Source organism: Microcaecilia unicolor, chromosome 4, assembly GCF_901765095.1.
Source record: "Microcaecilia unicolor chromosome 4, aMicUni1.1, whole genome shotgun sequence".
NCBI lineage: Eukaryota > Metazoa > Chordata > Amphibia > Gymnophiona > Siphonopidae > Microcaecilia > Microcaecilia unicolor.
The window spans coordinates 94,175,861-94,190,031 of record NC_044034.1 but is presented as its reverse complement, the minus strand read 5'-3'; the positions used below and the strand labels follow the sequence as shown (position 1 = coordinate 94,190,031).

Genomic DNA, 14,171 nt, shown 5'->3' with positions numbered 1-14,171 from the left:
GTAAGACTCTCAAAGTCCCAATTACTATTGGTGCTATCATTGATTGATTTTTCTTTTTTTCCAGATTTTTCCAATTTCAGTTTGTAAAGCCTGATACTTTGTATCTTATCCCAATTTTTTTTTTTTTTTTGCTCCAACCTGACTGTCACCTGGTATTGACACTTCAACAAACCCATATAGATTTCAGTTCTATCACTTACTCCTGGGGGGATTCTGTGCTAATTTTTGGAAATTGTGCACACTTTTTTAAAGATTCTGTATAGTTCTTTGTAATGTTTTTGTGTAGAATTCCCCCATCATAAGGCCTGAAATCCCCTTCTGCCTGGTCTCTCCTCGGACTCCAGCCTTCCCAATTCACTTCAACTGCAGTCTTCTCTCTAACTACCAGCAAGACTCTTAATTCCATCTTCCCTCAGTCTTCTCCCGCATGCAATGCCCTTCTCATTTTCGCCTCCTTTCCATAGCTCTTCCCCGTAACTTGGCTTAGCTTGATCCCTCCACCCCCATAGCAAAATCTCGGCTTGCTCTGCCACCTCTCCCATCCCCATGACATAGTCTCAGCCACCGGCATCAGTTGCTTTCCTTAATATCTCTCCTCCTTCTCCACAGAGATCATGTGGCAAGAGAAAGTGAATGGCTACACATTGGGCTGCTTCCTCCTCCTTTTATGCCAGTCTAGGTCCAGTTGTTCATGTGAATGGCATATAGTCCCATATAGTCCCATGATTCAAATGAACAGTTGGGTCTAGGCTGGCACAGGAGGAGGAAGCGGTCACTTCCTCCTCCTCTTGCCTTGTGATCTTTGTGGGGGAGAAGAAGAGAGACTCAGGAGAGCAAGTCATGCCATTGGTTGTGCAGAATTTTACGTATTCTGAGCAAACTTTGCATTGCGCAGATGTCTGAATTCTCCCAGTAATAATAACTTTGTTATATGGCATATTCTGCTAGGCTTTATTCTAAAATCCCACAATATTTTTGCATTTTTATTTTCTATTACTTTATCCTTAATTTCTTATTCCCAATAATTTTTAGTCACACTGAGTGCATATATTTTTTTTTTACATAAGTTGCCAATAAGTTAATCTGGCAATTGTCATATTGTTTCCTATGTTAGAATTGGGCAGTTTTGCTGCAGCCATTGATAATAATATAGTGCACAGTTTTCTCTCTTTCTTTACATAGTAAGTTTACTATCATTGTAAATCTTTTTTTTTTGCTTCTTGACGTTTGAATTACTTGTTCTTCAGCAGCAAAAATTACTTCGGTTTGACTTCTCTTCTGTATCCATTTCCATGTTAAATTGTGGTCTGAAATTCCTTCTGCATTTTTAAAATATTGCTTATGCAACTGTTTGGGGTTTTCTTCTAATTTTTGAATATGTCTTTTGCTTCTCTGTTTGTATTCTTGTTTAGTTTCCATAGACTTAATCAATTAATAGTTGGCTGTATGCTGTTTGTGATGTTTTATTTTTTATTTTTCTTACATTTGTACCCCGTGCTTTCCCACTGATAGCAGGCTCAATACGGCTTACATATTATATACAGGTACTTATTTGTACCTGGGGCAATGGAAGGTTAAGTGACTTGCCCAGAGTCACAAGGAGCTGCCTGTGCCTGCAGTGGGAATCGAACCCAGTTCCCCAGGACCAAAGTCCACCACTCTAACCCAATACACACAGTAAGAGCATTGGTTTCACAAACCTGCACATTCAAACAAAGTAGCATCGGTCAATATCTTCTCTGTGTAAGAGCAGGCGATTATACATAGAATTGCTGACTTTTGCTACTTCTTCATATAAGTGCTGGTGATTATACATATATGTATAATTATCTGGAATACAGATCTTATAAAAGTACAGCCAATTACTGTAAGATATGAAGCCCTGAAATGGAAACTTCAGCATCTTTATAACTTTACATGCTTATCAGCAGAACTACACAAGGTTGAAGCTAAATTATTCAGTTCACTATATTATTGCTGTGGTCTTAGGGTCGAAGATATTTGGTCACATAAGAGAATCCACGTAATATGGGGTCTACAGTATATATTTTCCTTCTTCCCACTAAATATAAGTTTATATAAAATTAAAAACTTGAATTTTAGCTGTGCAAAATATGTATTGAGTTGACAATGTAAGTAGCATACTGTGCCGTAATCTAGATACACTACATCAACTGGCTCACCTTTATCCATGTGTTTATTCGCGCCTTCAAAGAAATGAAGAAAAGTGGTGAGGCAAGACTTCCCTCAGCTGAACCCATGCTGACTCTGTCCCATTAAGCCTTTTGTCCACGTGTTCTGTAATTTCATTCATTATAGTTTCCACTATTTTTCTCAGCACCAGCATCGGGCTTACTGGTCTGTAATTTGCCGGATCACCCCTAGAATCCTTTAAAAAAAATTAGCGTCACATTGGCCACCTTCTAATCTTCAGGTACTAGGAACAATTTTAATGATTTAGATTTCTTCATGCTCAATTATGAAGCGCTGTGTATGACTGGTATCGCTATAGAAATGATTTGTAGTAGTAGTAGTAGTAGTAGGTTACCTATTACTAACAGCAGATCGTCAACTTCATGCTTGAGTTCTTTGAGTACCCTGGGATGCATGCCATCTGGTCCCAGTGATTTAATACTGTCAGTTTGGCTCAATACATCTTCCAGGATCACCAAGGTTTCTTTCAATTCCTCTGCAGCATTGCCGTTGAAAACCATTTCCGTACAGGCAGATCTTTATTGGACTCGGCAACTGTAAATAAGCGTATACCCAACACAGCTGTGTTTTGGCATACAGATATGCCTTCGTCAGGGGTAATATCTCTTGAATAAAATTTGAGTGCTGAAAAGTAAAAAACACTGGTTCTATATTCAGTAATGCACTTCAAAACAACTTCAATGAAGTTCTGAGTTTTACGTCCTTTTAGGATTTTTACTCGCTGAGCTTATTCTAAGTTGTTTCTAAGTACATTATTGAATCAAAAACCAGTGTTTTTGACTCTTGAACACTCACAGTTTTTATACAAGAGATATTACCCCTGACGCAGGCATATCTGTATGCCAAAACACAGCTGTGTCGGGTTTACCCTTATTTATAGTTGTTGAGTCCAATAAAGAATCATCTGGTTCTAGTTTTATCAACTGACTCCACTTTTTGATTTACTTTGTGATTTGCTCCAGTTGTGGAGGTTTTTTCCTTCTTCTTGTGCATCCTACAGACCCATCTCTTTATTGAACACAGATTACAAAATTTTTACAAAAATACTCGTGCGACAAGTTTAACAGGTGTTGCCCTTCTTGATACATATAGATCAATTTGGTTTTGTGGTTGGACAGCAAACCTATGATAATGTTAGCAGAGCTATTCATCTTATTTAACACCGTCATATAACTAAGGTCCCGATTTTATTCTTGTCATTGGATGCTGAAAAAGCATTTGACAGGGTTCATTGGCTTTTCTTATTTATTAGTTCAAATAAATTTAATCTGGAAGAATATACTCAATAATACCACTGAGTCAATTTCTAATGAGTACAATACAATCCTCAGTACTAAATCAAAAACCAAATAATTATAAATAACAAAAATAATTTTTTTGTGAAAATAATATGCTCAGTTCATACCCATTCCAACCATTATATCCCCAAGGGAACATGTGGTAGAGTCATCGATGGAACCATCATCGCACATTAGGTGTTCCAAATCCCTCTCCAAGTATGTACATACTCAATTCTTTCAAACAGCTCACTTGTGCAACAGCTGAGTCTACATCCACTTGTACAAACAACTGTTCTTATACCTTGCTTATAGAGATCACTTAGCCTGACTTTTTTCTTACCACTCAGCAGTATATATGCAGTGATACACAATGAGCACTACTCCTACATTTATTGGTTCTCCACCTACATGTTTACATATATATATTTATTTCGTTTCTGAAACCAATGAAACGGGCGCTAGCAAGGTTTTTCCTCAGAGTGTGTATGTCTGAGAGAGTGTGTGTGAGGGTGACTGTATGAGAGAGTGTGGTGGGCTTGGAGGGGGGTGAACGTTGGTGGGGGGTGGGGCGATACAGAGATAAACAGTGAGTGTCCATCTATCCATGTCCTGCATCTGTGTGTGTGAGAGATTGACAGAGGGGGGGGGGGCGGGTGTCTGAGAGATCATGTGTGTCACATAGAGATCGTGTGTGTGTGTGCATGTGAGAGAGTGTGTTGCGAAGTCGGAGGGTAGGGGCGAGTATCTGTGTGTGTGTGACTGCATCCTCCCAATTAATTCCTGCTCTCCCCCCAATCCCCAATCTGGTTTTGCATTCTTTACTTCCTCTGTCCGCACCCCAGAGGCCAGAGAGAGTGTTTGTAAAAGTGAGTTCACTGTGTGTTGTGTCCCCTTTTTTTCCTTTTTTTTTGGTTTACCTGTTCTTTAGCATCTGCTGTCCTTTTGTCTTCCCCCACTACAATCTTGTGCAATAAAATAGGTTTAAGAGGCATGTCAGTGCTGGTGGTAGGTTGTTAACAAAGGGCAGTAAAGCCCCAGCTCTGACGTTTGTCTTTCCACCTCCAGCACAATGGCCTTTCTGTCCCTCTCTGCCACAGCTGCACTGTAGTGCTACTCTTTGTCCTGGAACCTCGTCCAGAGAAGGCTCCAGTTCGCCGTAGCGTCGGTCCCAGTGTGCTCCAGGCAGGCGGTTTGCGAGACAGCAGCTGTCGTGGCCACGGGGGATCGGTTTCCGTGAGTGCGAGGTGGTGCGTGGATGGTTGATAGAGGCGGAAGGCGGGTGTGGGCACTGAGAAGCAGCCTTGCCCTGCGAGTTCGAGCTTCTTATAGTAAAGTCACAACACAGAGCTGTTAAACATTAGCTGCTCTGTCCCTCCCTCCTCCCGATTCATCGCTAGACACCGTCCCCCGCCCAGAGCCCTCACCCACCTCCTTTTCCCCGATGGACACTCGCCGCAGCCGGTCGCTCACGATCCCGGTGTCCTCCCTCTCCGAGAGTCCGACCGCGGACTCGGGGAGGGAGGGCGGCGGGACGGTGAGGCTGCGGTGAGCGTCCATCGGGGAGGAGGGGGGTGAGGGATGTTGTTCAGCGGCCACTCGATCTAGACCACCTCAGAAGTTGCAGCTTCATTAGAACATTGGGGTTGCGAATTATATGTGGAATGGGCGTGGCTGAGGGCAGGTCTAAGAGTGACAGTGAGTGATGCTGACAGCCTAGCCTACCAACAGTGCAGGGCTTCAGTGTTTCCCTGCCACAGACTGAGCTTCAGAATGTTGGAGGTGAGAATTATTTATATAGATGCTCAAATCCTCCTACGGACACAAGCCCAGGACGGGCTTCAACAGGGCTACGCCATTCAGACACCAAATGTGTGTAATCACCAGTCACGTACGCTTTAAATTGACAGCGCGCGCCATGACTTGCTTTGCTATTGGTCAGATCAGATGTTCCTCTTCCTCATTCAATCCTGCCATTCGCCCTCACAGCCATTCAATGTCTCTATTCAGGCCGCGCGGTTGGATAGTGTCCCAAGTCTAGATAAAACACTACGGATCAGTATATCACTCAATGATCACCCTCTCTCCATAACCACCTGCAATAGCACTGTGTATCACAAATCCGAAATTACATGATGACACTCAGACCAATGAGCCAACAAAGGAGCTTCAGCTTTAGTTGTGCTGATGTTGCTAATATGCTCTCCGATTTGGGTTTTAATTCTCCGAGTCATATGGCCAATATAGTACAGCTTACAGGGGCACCAAATAAGTAGATCACTCCCACGATGTTGCAGTCTGTTCTATCTCGCATGTAAAATTGTCTTGAACTGTGGGGCATCTGAAATCTATCCCCTTCAGCTACATATTGACAATATGAGCAGCCACCACATCTAAAATGCCCAGGTAGTTCCTCCTGTCCCCTCCTGGGGCTAGACAACAGCTCCCCCAGATTCTGACCCCTCCTGTATGCAAAACGTAGGGTCACATTCAAGGGAGCATGCACAAGCAAAATATGCCAATATTTACAAACAGTGTCCATTCTTTGGTGCAACAAATTATAGGGGGCTCCTATTCTTTGAAAGCAGAACATTGTTTGCTCCATCACAGACCAATTGTAATACAACCTTCACAACATAGTCTTGTGATTCATCTATTTACTTCAGCTCATCTGGCACTTGCAGCAGCATGAAAGAGTCCTGAGCTCCCACCTCCAGCTCTTTATCTGCGTAATTGTAAAATGGATTATTTGTGTTTGATGTCTGAACTGACAGCAATTACAATTGGCCAACTCACTAAGTTTCACAAAGTCTGGGACTCTCTTCAAACCTGGAAATCTAACTCACAAAGTTTGGAGTGATTGACCTCAGCTTTGTTTTTCTGTTTTCCATTTTTGGTGATTGTACTGGAAGTTTATGGTTATATACTGTGACCTCACCAGGAAGTGGGTTGAGGGGGTAGGGATTGGGGGACTTGTTTATCTCTGTTGTGGTTCATTTAAATGTTGAATGTATATTGCCAATCTTTAATAAAAGATTTTTGTTTCTTTTTGGAAAAAAAATAATAAAAACATAGTAGCACAGTAGATGATGACAGGTAAAGACCTGTACAGTCCATCCAGTCTGCCCAACAAGATAAACTCATTACATATGGTATGTGATGCTTCATATGTTTATAAGATCTGTTTTTGAGAGAAAAGAACCCCAATTAAAATAGAATAGAAGCAACCCACAAAAGTTCAAGCATAGCTCAAGAAACACAAGTTCTAAGATCTTGACCCAAGTTGCAGCACCAGAAAAACTAGCTATTAAAAGCCAGACTAAAAAAGTGAGCCTTCAGTAGGTATTTAAACTTCTTTAAAGATGGTTCCTTTTGCAGTGGGACGGGGAGTGAATTCCACAGAAAAGGATCAAGGAAAAGGAAAGCTAAATTCTGAGTAGACACTAAGGGCCCTGTTTACTAAGCCGCGCTGGAGGCTGCTGGCATTTTTAGCATGCGCTAACCGTATAGATGCCTAATAATATTCCTATGGGTATCTACATGGTTAGCATGCGCTAAAATTGCTGGTGCACCTTAGAAAACAGGGCCCTAAATGAGCTTGAGAAACAGGTGGAAGAGCAAGATACTGATCGGGTAACGACAGGAGAGAATGACAAGAGATGTGAGAAAAAATTAGAGCGGCTTAATTTGAAGGAATCACTTCATTTAAAGCCTGATGTGGCAACATAAGAATTTTGAATTGAAAATGAAACTTTATTGGCAACTAGTGAAGTCTCTGGAAAAAGTGGAGAGGTATGATCAAATTTATCAGCATTACAAATGAGACTAGCTGTGGTATTCTGAAGGAGCTGAAACTGTGGTAATCCCAGTAATACCATGTTATAATCTAAATACGACATAAGCAGGGTGAGGATTAATAAGTGTAAGGATTGAAAATCGTGGTAACTCCAAACTGAAAGCAGCTTCCTAAGAATTAAGCCTGACTGCATGAGTAGAGAGATGTGAGCTTTAAAAGATAAATTTTTTGTTTTGTTTTGTTACATTTGTACCCCGCGCTTTCCCACTCATGGCAGGCTGGTATCAAAAGTGACTCAAATATTTTAAAACACTGACTGTTGGCAGTGGGATAAGAGTTGGAGGCTGTTTTGTTTCAACTGAGCAAAAGCCTATGATTTTTCAGCCAGTCAAATACTTTGGCCAAGCAGAATTATAAGGGACTCAGATCTGGAGAAGTGGGAGAAATGTGTAAAAGACTAATAATATATCATCTGTATAAAAGGAAGTACTAATACCACATTCCTGAATTAGGGCTGCCAGAGGATTCATAAAGATGTTTGAAAAAGGGTGATAAAATAAACTTTTGGGGAACCCCAGAGGGAGCTGCATAAGTAGAAGACTTGTGACATGAATATTACATAAAGAAAGACAGTTTGGCTAAGAATGATTGGAACAAGCAGAGAACCTGACTATGAATTCCAATATCTGATAAAACGCTGCAAAAGAAGAGAGCGATCTATAAATGCAAATGCTGCACATGAATCCAGAGAGACTGTTAATACCATTTGTCCACGATCTAAGTTGGCATGAATTTCAATGAATAAAGCTGTAATAATGGTTTCCTTACTGAAATTCCCCCAGAAACCCGATTGGGATGAAAAATAGAGATTTGTTCAAGAAAAGTACTAAGTTTTTGAAAAGCAACCTTTCCTGGTGAGTTTTGAAAGAAAGCATAATTGGGATATTGGACGATAGTGACCAGATACTGTAGCATGCAAGGATGCCAAGGCAAGTTACTGACTGCCCTGTTTATGATGGCAGTGTTGAAGTAGCTGGCATTCTGTGTGGGTTCCACAACTCGACACCTTATTGGGCAAACTGGATGGGACCGTACAGGTTCTTTTTTAATCTGTTGACCTTTACTATGTCACTATCTCTACATGTAAAAAAAGGTTTTAGTCAAAATTATTTGTATGTATTTTGTTACAGTTAGCATACAAATATGGCCAATGGTTTTGGGTCCCCAGCATTTAGATTAATACTGTTTTTATATATTTCAAGCTCAAATTTTTAGGGACATGTTAATTTTGTACATAAAAGCAGAAGTACAAAAAACTTGGTTCTTGGGTCAGGCTGAAAGTTCCTTTTCACAGTGACCATAAGGGGTCCTTTTGAAATGATTCTGTAAAGTGAGATTATCTAGTTTCCTTTGTGAAGCCGCTGCTTGATATCTAGCTCATATCTGCTCATTTTATTAAAGCATATGGGGACAGACTTAAGGATTTCAATATGCATACTTTGGAAGAAAGAGAGCAGAGGGGAGATAAATGATAATGTAAAGTTCTCTGTGGCATAAATGCACAGGAAGTGGGCTTCAATTACAAGGATGCTCTAGAACATGGTTGTCCAACCTCGGTCCTCAAGGGCCGCAATCCATTCGGACTTTCAGGATTTCTCCATTGTATGCAAATAGATCTCATGCACATTAATTGGGGAAGTCCTGAAAACCCAACCTGGCGAGGGCCAAGGTTGCAAGCAAAAATGAAGGGCATGCAGGTCTTTCCACAGGAGTCAAACAAGCAGCTAAGAGGGTGGGTGGTTGAATGTTCCAAAGAACAAACAGATCAGAAATCTACCAAAATGTTTTATTCTCGTCAAAGAGTCACATATGTCAGCTGGACCCAACGTGGTCCGTGTTTTGGCAATATGCCTTCTTCAGGGGTCACGGTATCTTACAAGGGTCTCATTTTATGTGACGTTGAGAACTTGAGAAAAATGTCTCATCAAGATCAGGGGAAATTGTTTATCTCAGCGGCATTTAGTAACTCATAGTGATGACAGCGACTGGTGATGTCTGAAAGGACATGATTAAAAAAAGGAGTACAGGATTAAGGTGTAAAGGGATAGTCTTGAAATACCTATTTACAGAAAGGAGGGTTGGATACATGAAATGTCCTACCAGAGGAGGTAATTGAGACATACACTGTATCCAAATTCAAGAAAGCATGAGATAGAGGATCTGTAAGGAAGAGGAAAGTATTGTAGAGATCCATATGGGCAAACTTGATAGGCTATATAGTTATCTGCCATCATTTTCTATGTTTCTAAAAATGCTTCTTGGTGTGTGTAGTTTTGCAAGGGAAAATGCAATTCAAAACTCAAACTCAAGGTGTTCTTTTATAGCTGCTGCTGCTGCTGTTGTCATTAGATGAGAGAACTCTTGTTCAACAAAGTCAGTTAGTTGTCTAATGGCAGAGCAGAAAGTTGTGAACATTTACATTTTTAGGTCTCCCTGTGCACTAAATGAGCATGGAAGTCTAATGAGCAGATGTGACCTGAACCGATGTGTCAAGTATGTCTAGCATAGCATTCTCAACTTAATGCTTGGGACACATACAGCTAATTGAATAGTGAATATCTACAGTGAATATGAGTGAGGATTTGCATTTACAATATGCAAACCTTTCTTGCATGTTAATTGTGTATATTCTGAAAACCTGATGCTTGAGAACTAGTGGTTAAGCAGAACTGCAGTTATAAAAAGTAATAGTGAAAGGTAGCCCGAAGGTAACTTATCTCATGAGTGACTGGGTTTGGATCTTCAGCTGTATCAGTCAAAAAGACATCTTTCTAGGTCTTATGTGATTATTTTTTCACATTGAAATCTTTTCTGGATTCCAGTGGGGTTTTTTTTTTTACAGCACCAAAAGTGAGTTTTCTTGAACATAAATATTATATATAAAGTAGTAGTTAAAATAGATCCTAGGACTAGCTTCACCTCTAGAAAATTGGTGTTGGGCAGTTGTGGAAGCAGGAATTACATACAGCCTTTAGTTGGAAAGAGTTTGGTGCCAGATTTTGGGCCATGTGTATTGTACTCCTGAGGGAGTTTAGGTTCTGTGTCCCTTGGCTAAGGGGACTGTCTTTGCAGTAATATGTCCACATAGAAGTGGATTGGATAATGCAATTAGGGAAAAGAATTCCACTGTGTATTGTGAATGAAAGCACATGATGGCCCTGGTAAGGCTGAATTGGAAACCTAAGGGAGCAGAAGGAAACTGCTGGAACAAGAAAATATATAGTAATAACATTATCCTGAATGGTCCAATTTACTGTGAAAATTATCATGTCTTTCCCCCCCCCCCCCCCCCCCCCCCCACCTTGTTTGCAGGACTTCTGTGGATATAAATCGTACATTGATTATGAAGGTTTCTTGGATCACCTTTCTGCTTGCAAAAGGTAAATTAGTTTGTAATAGTTCATTAGATATGGGCATCAATTAAAATCTTAATCAAAATTGATTTTCTGATTATATTTGCATGGTTAAACAAAGGTATAGAAAGTGTAATTTTAAGAATTTTAAATTACACATTCAACCATGTTTTTATAAATGGAAATTGCTTTATTAGCATGTTATATGTCGAGCATGTTCTCCAAGAATTTCTCAAGATTTCTTTGGAGCACTATTCATGAGCAGGCAATGTACCTGAGGGACATCAGGCACTTATGACATTGATTTGATATACTGCTAAATACAATAAAGTGTTAAAGCAGTTTACAATAAAAAGGGGATCAATTGACATGTTATTAACATAATTAAATGCCTACCTTTAGTTTACATTGGTCACCGTGATTTCTGTAAATAAATTCTAGGCATATCTGACCTTATTCTTTTAGGAGACTGACATTGATGAGCAATTGGTCGCCTCTGTTCCCGACCCATCTTGATTTATTCTCTTCCCGTTCTACTCTAATTTGTTATTTCCTCTGTCCTATTTGATATTGGCATTTGTTTCCTACTCCTTTTGTTTTTTAGTTTTTTGTACACAGCTTTGATTGTTTGTGAAAGGCGTCATATCAGGTCTTCAATAAATATAAACCTTTGGGGTGTAATTAAAGCGAACTTGCTCAAGCTTGTCCCCATACCAGTGCATGGGCAGAATTTAACACTTCCTGATAGACCTGATCAGGCAAGTGGATTGTACTTCTCAACCATCTGCTGGAGGTAGAGAACACTGATTTGTGATATCACTACCAGTATAATGATTGGTGCAGTCCTGGAACCTGGCGGTATTCTTTGCCTCCAGTAGACGGTTGCAGTTTGGATTGGTGCAGGAGATTCTTGAGTGTGGCCTAATTCCCCAGGGCACATGCTGAAGCCGGTAGCCTGAGGCTGAACCTAGAGCCTTGGTGGGAGCTCTTAGGGACTTTTGTCCTAATTGAGCTGGAAGGGAGGCCCTTGGTCCAGGGCTCAGACCTGCTGGTTTCTGGTCTGGTGGGACAAACAACTCCATGCAGTGTAGGCTCTGTTAGGCTGTAGCGAGGGGGAGGGGGGAGGAAATGTGAGGTTGGTGCTTGCTACTGGCCTGCCTACCCTTGTCTTCTTTATTTCACTCTTGCTCTCTCTTCCTCCCTCCACTTCATTTTCTTCCTCTCTCTCCATCCCCTCTTACCTTAATTTTGGCTGTGATCTCTATGGTTTCCTACAGCCAAGAAGGTGATTTGAATTGCCACTTCATACACTGTATATGAGCTATTGCAATCCAAGCATAGTTGTTTAGTTATTTATTTACTGCCTTTTTGAAGGAATTCACTCAAGGTGGTGTACCTCAAGTGTTTGTCAGAGTGTCAAGGTTTGACAGGTTATAGCGCACAGTGTTGTTCTAGGTGGTTTATCTATCTTGCGATTTAACATCTGTATTTCACCAGTCCATGTTAATATTGACTCCTGACTCAGGCATGTTCAGCCGAAACATGGTGACTGTGTCGAAGGCAATTTTATTCACACACTGTTTATCTCCACCTGTTTTTTGTTGCCTTTGTGGTTTTGTGGAGGTTTGGACTTCTTCCTTTTTTTGTTGTGTTATTTTATATTCAGCGACATTAGTAACCTGTACTTCATTGGCTATTACTTTAAGATAATGAATAGAAATACAGCAAAACGAAGAAAATAAGTTCATACCTTTTTTTTTATTGGACTATCTTAATACATTTCTGGCTAGCTTTCAAAGGCAATACCACCTTCCTTGAGTCAGAAATGAGTAAAAGATGACAAATATGAGAATATTTAAGTGAAACATAAAAGCATTCCAGTGACAGTCTCATTGGGAAAGGTGGGGGGGGGGGGTGAGAAATGGAGAGAGAGATGGATGGGTCATCAGAGGATGACAAAGCAGTATGATTTATGGTTTATAATGTGATAGGAAATGCAGATCTTTAAGTCCTGAGGAGTATTAGTTTGAGAGTTGTTTATACTTGGATTGCATTTGAAATGTGTTGCATCAAAAACACATTTATTTCATGAGCAAGTTTGGTCGATATAGAACATGATGATGTGCATGCATGAACATAATGACCTTAATGTTGCTGTTAGGCATAGCACAAAGTCTTTAGACATACAGTTGTGGCCGGTATTGTCTGAGTGAGTTTTTTCTGTAGTAATTTTAAGTTCTATTATATTGTGCTATTCACTGACTTTTTCCTATTTGTTGTTTATAGATATAGTTGTCATTCTGTGTGTGTGTGTGTGTGTGTGTGCTGTTTTTTTTGGTGGAGAGCATTAGATTTAAATATAGAGTGTGCACTCACCATTTCCTTTTAATGTTTTCAGGAAAAGTGTTACAGATGGAGGATGACCTGGTGATTTCATTCCAGCTGTTGCTTTGTGTCTTTGAGTATTTTATCAAACTGTCACCCTCTGCTGTGCTCAAGGAACCATACAGTAAGGTTTCTGTTCTATATTTATCACTGAAAGGTCAAAAAGTCCTGAAATCTTAAAAGGGCTTCAGTAATGGGGCAGAGAGGACAATGGAACATAAGTTTAGTGTGAGTTCCATTTCATTACTTCTGGGTGGACCCCACACAGTTTCCTGTGCTTTGCCTTTTCCTAACCCTGAGTCCTGCAGTCAGTCCTGATGCCTCTGAGTCAGGGGGACAACACTTGTAATTAGTAAATAATTCAAGGAAGAGATCTCCAATAAAATCACTTTGCAAAAGAATATCAAAATATATCATACATGTATAAAAATGTCTGTTTCTTAAGAAAAAGAAACATACATAACAATGTGAGAATACGATGTATAACATTCTCTTTGTATTCATGAGGTTTTGTGGTGAAGAAATGTGTGTGGTCTCAGAAGCTCATGTTCAGCATTTCTTGGGAAAAATATTAGGTTGGGTCAGTGAAACAGATAATTACAGCCTGAAAAGTTGTCTCCCTGTTTTTCTCAGGATCCTCTAGAATGGTGCACCACTGCTCATTTTGAACAACATATCGTGTATAACAAATTCATGAGTTTAGATAGAACAATTTGCTTTTTAACCTTCTTGTGTCTGATTCCTCCTGCTCCTTTGGACTTCCAGTTACTTTAGAATCAGCTTCTACTGGGGCTGCAGTGTCCTAAGCCTTAATTCTCCCCATTTTTAACACTCCATTCTTTTCCTATCTTGGCTAGAGGACATAGATGGCACCATTCTTGGAAACCTGTTATTTATTGCACCCCAAGTCTAGGTATTGATGTTGCACAATAACTATGATTTCCTTCTTCCCTATTCCTTCCTCTTGCTTCCAAGAGGCTGTGTAATAATTTCAGTAATATTGCTTAACATAGTAGTATATACACGTATACACTTGTATTCTGCTGACATTATATTTGTTGCATGATATGCAATAGTGTTGAATGT

General features: G+C 40.2%; 1 protein-coding gene across 3 annotated transcripts in view; it reads left to right on the top strand.

Moving 5' to 3' along the window:
* The window catches only part of RB1 (RB transcriptional corepressor 1), a 462,098-nt gene that overhangs the window by 74,007 nt on the left and 373,920 nt on the right, over positions 1-14,171 (top strand). For all 3 annotated transcript variants that reach the window (XM_030200484.1, XM_030200483.1, XM_030200482.1), the window contains exons 6-7: positions 10,660-10,727; positions 13,099-13,209. In XM_030200484.1, coding sequence (XP_030056344.1) covers positions 10,660-10,727; positions 13,099-13,209 — 179 coding nt within the window. The remainder of the gene's footprint in view (positions 1-10,659; positions 10,728-13,098; positions 13,210-14,171) is intronic.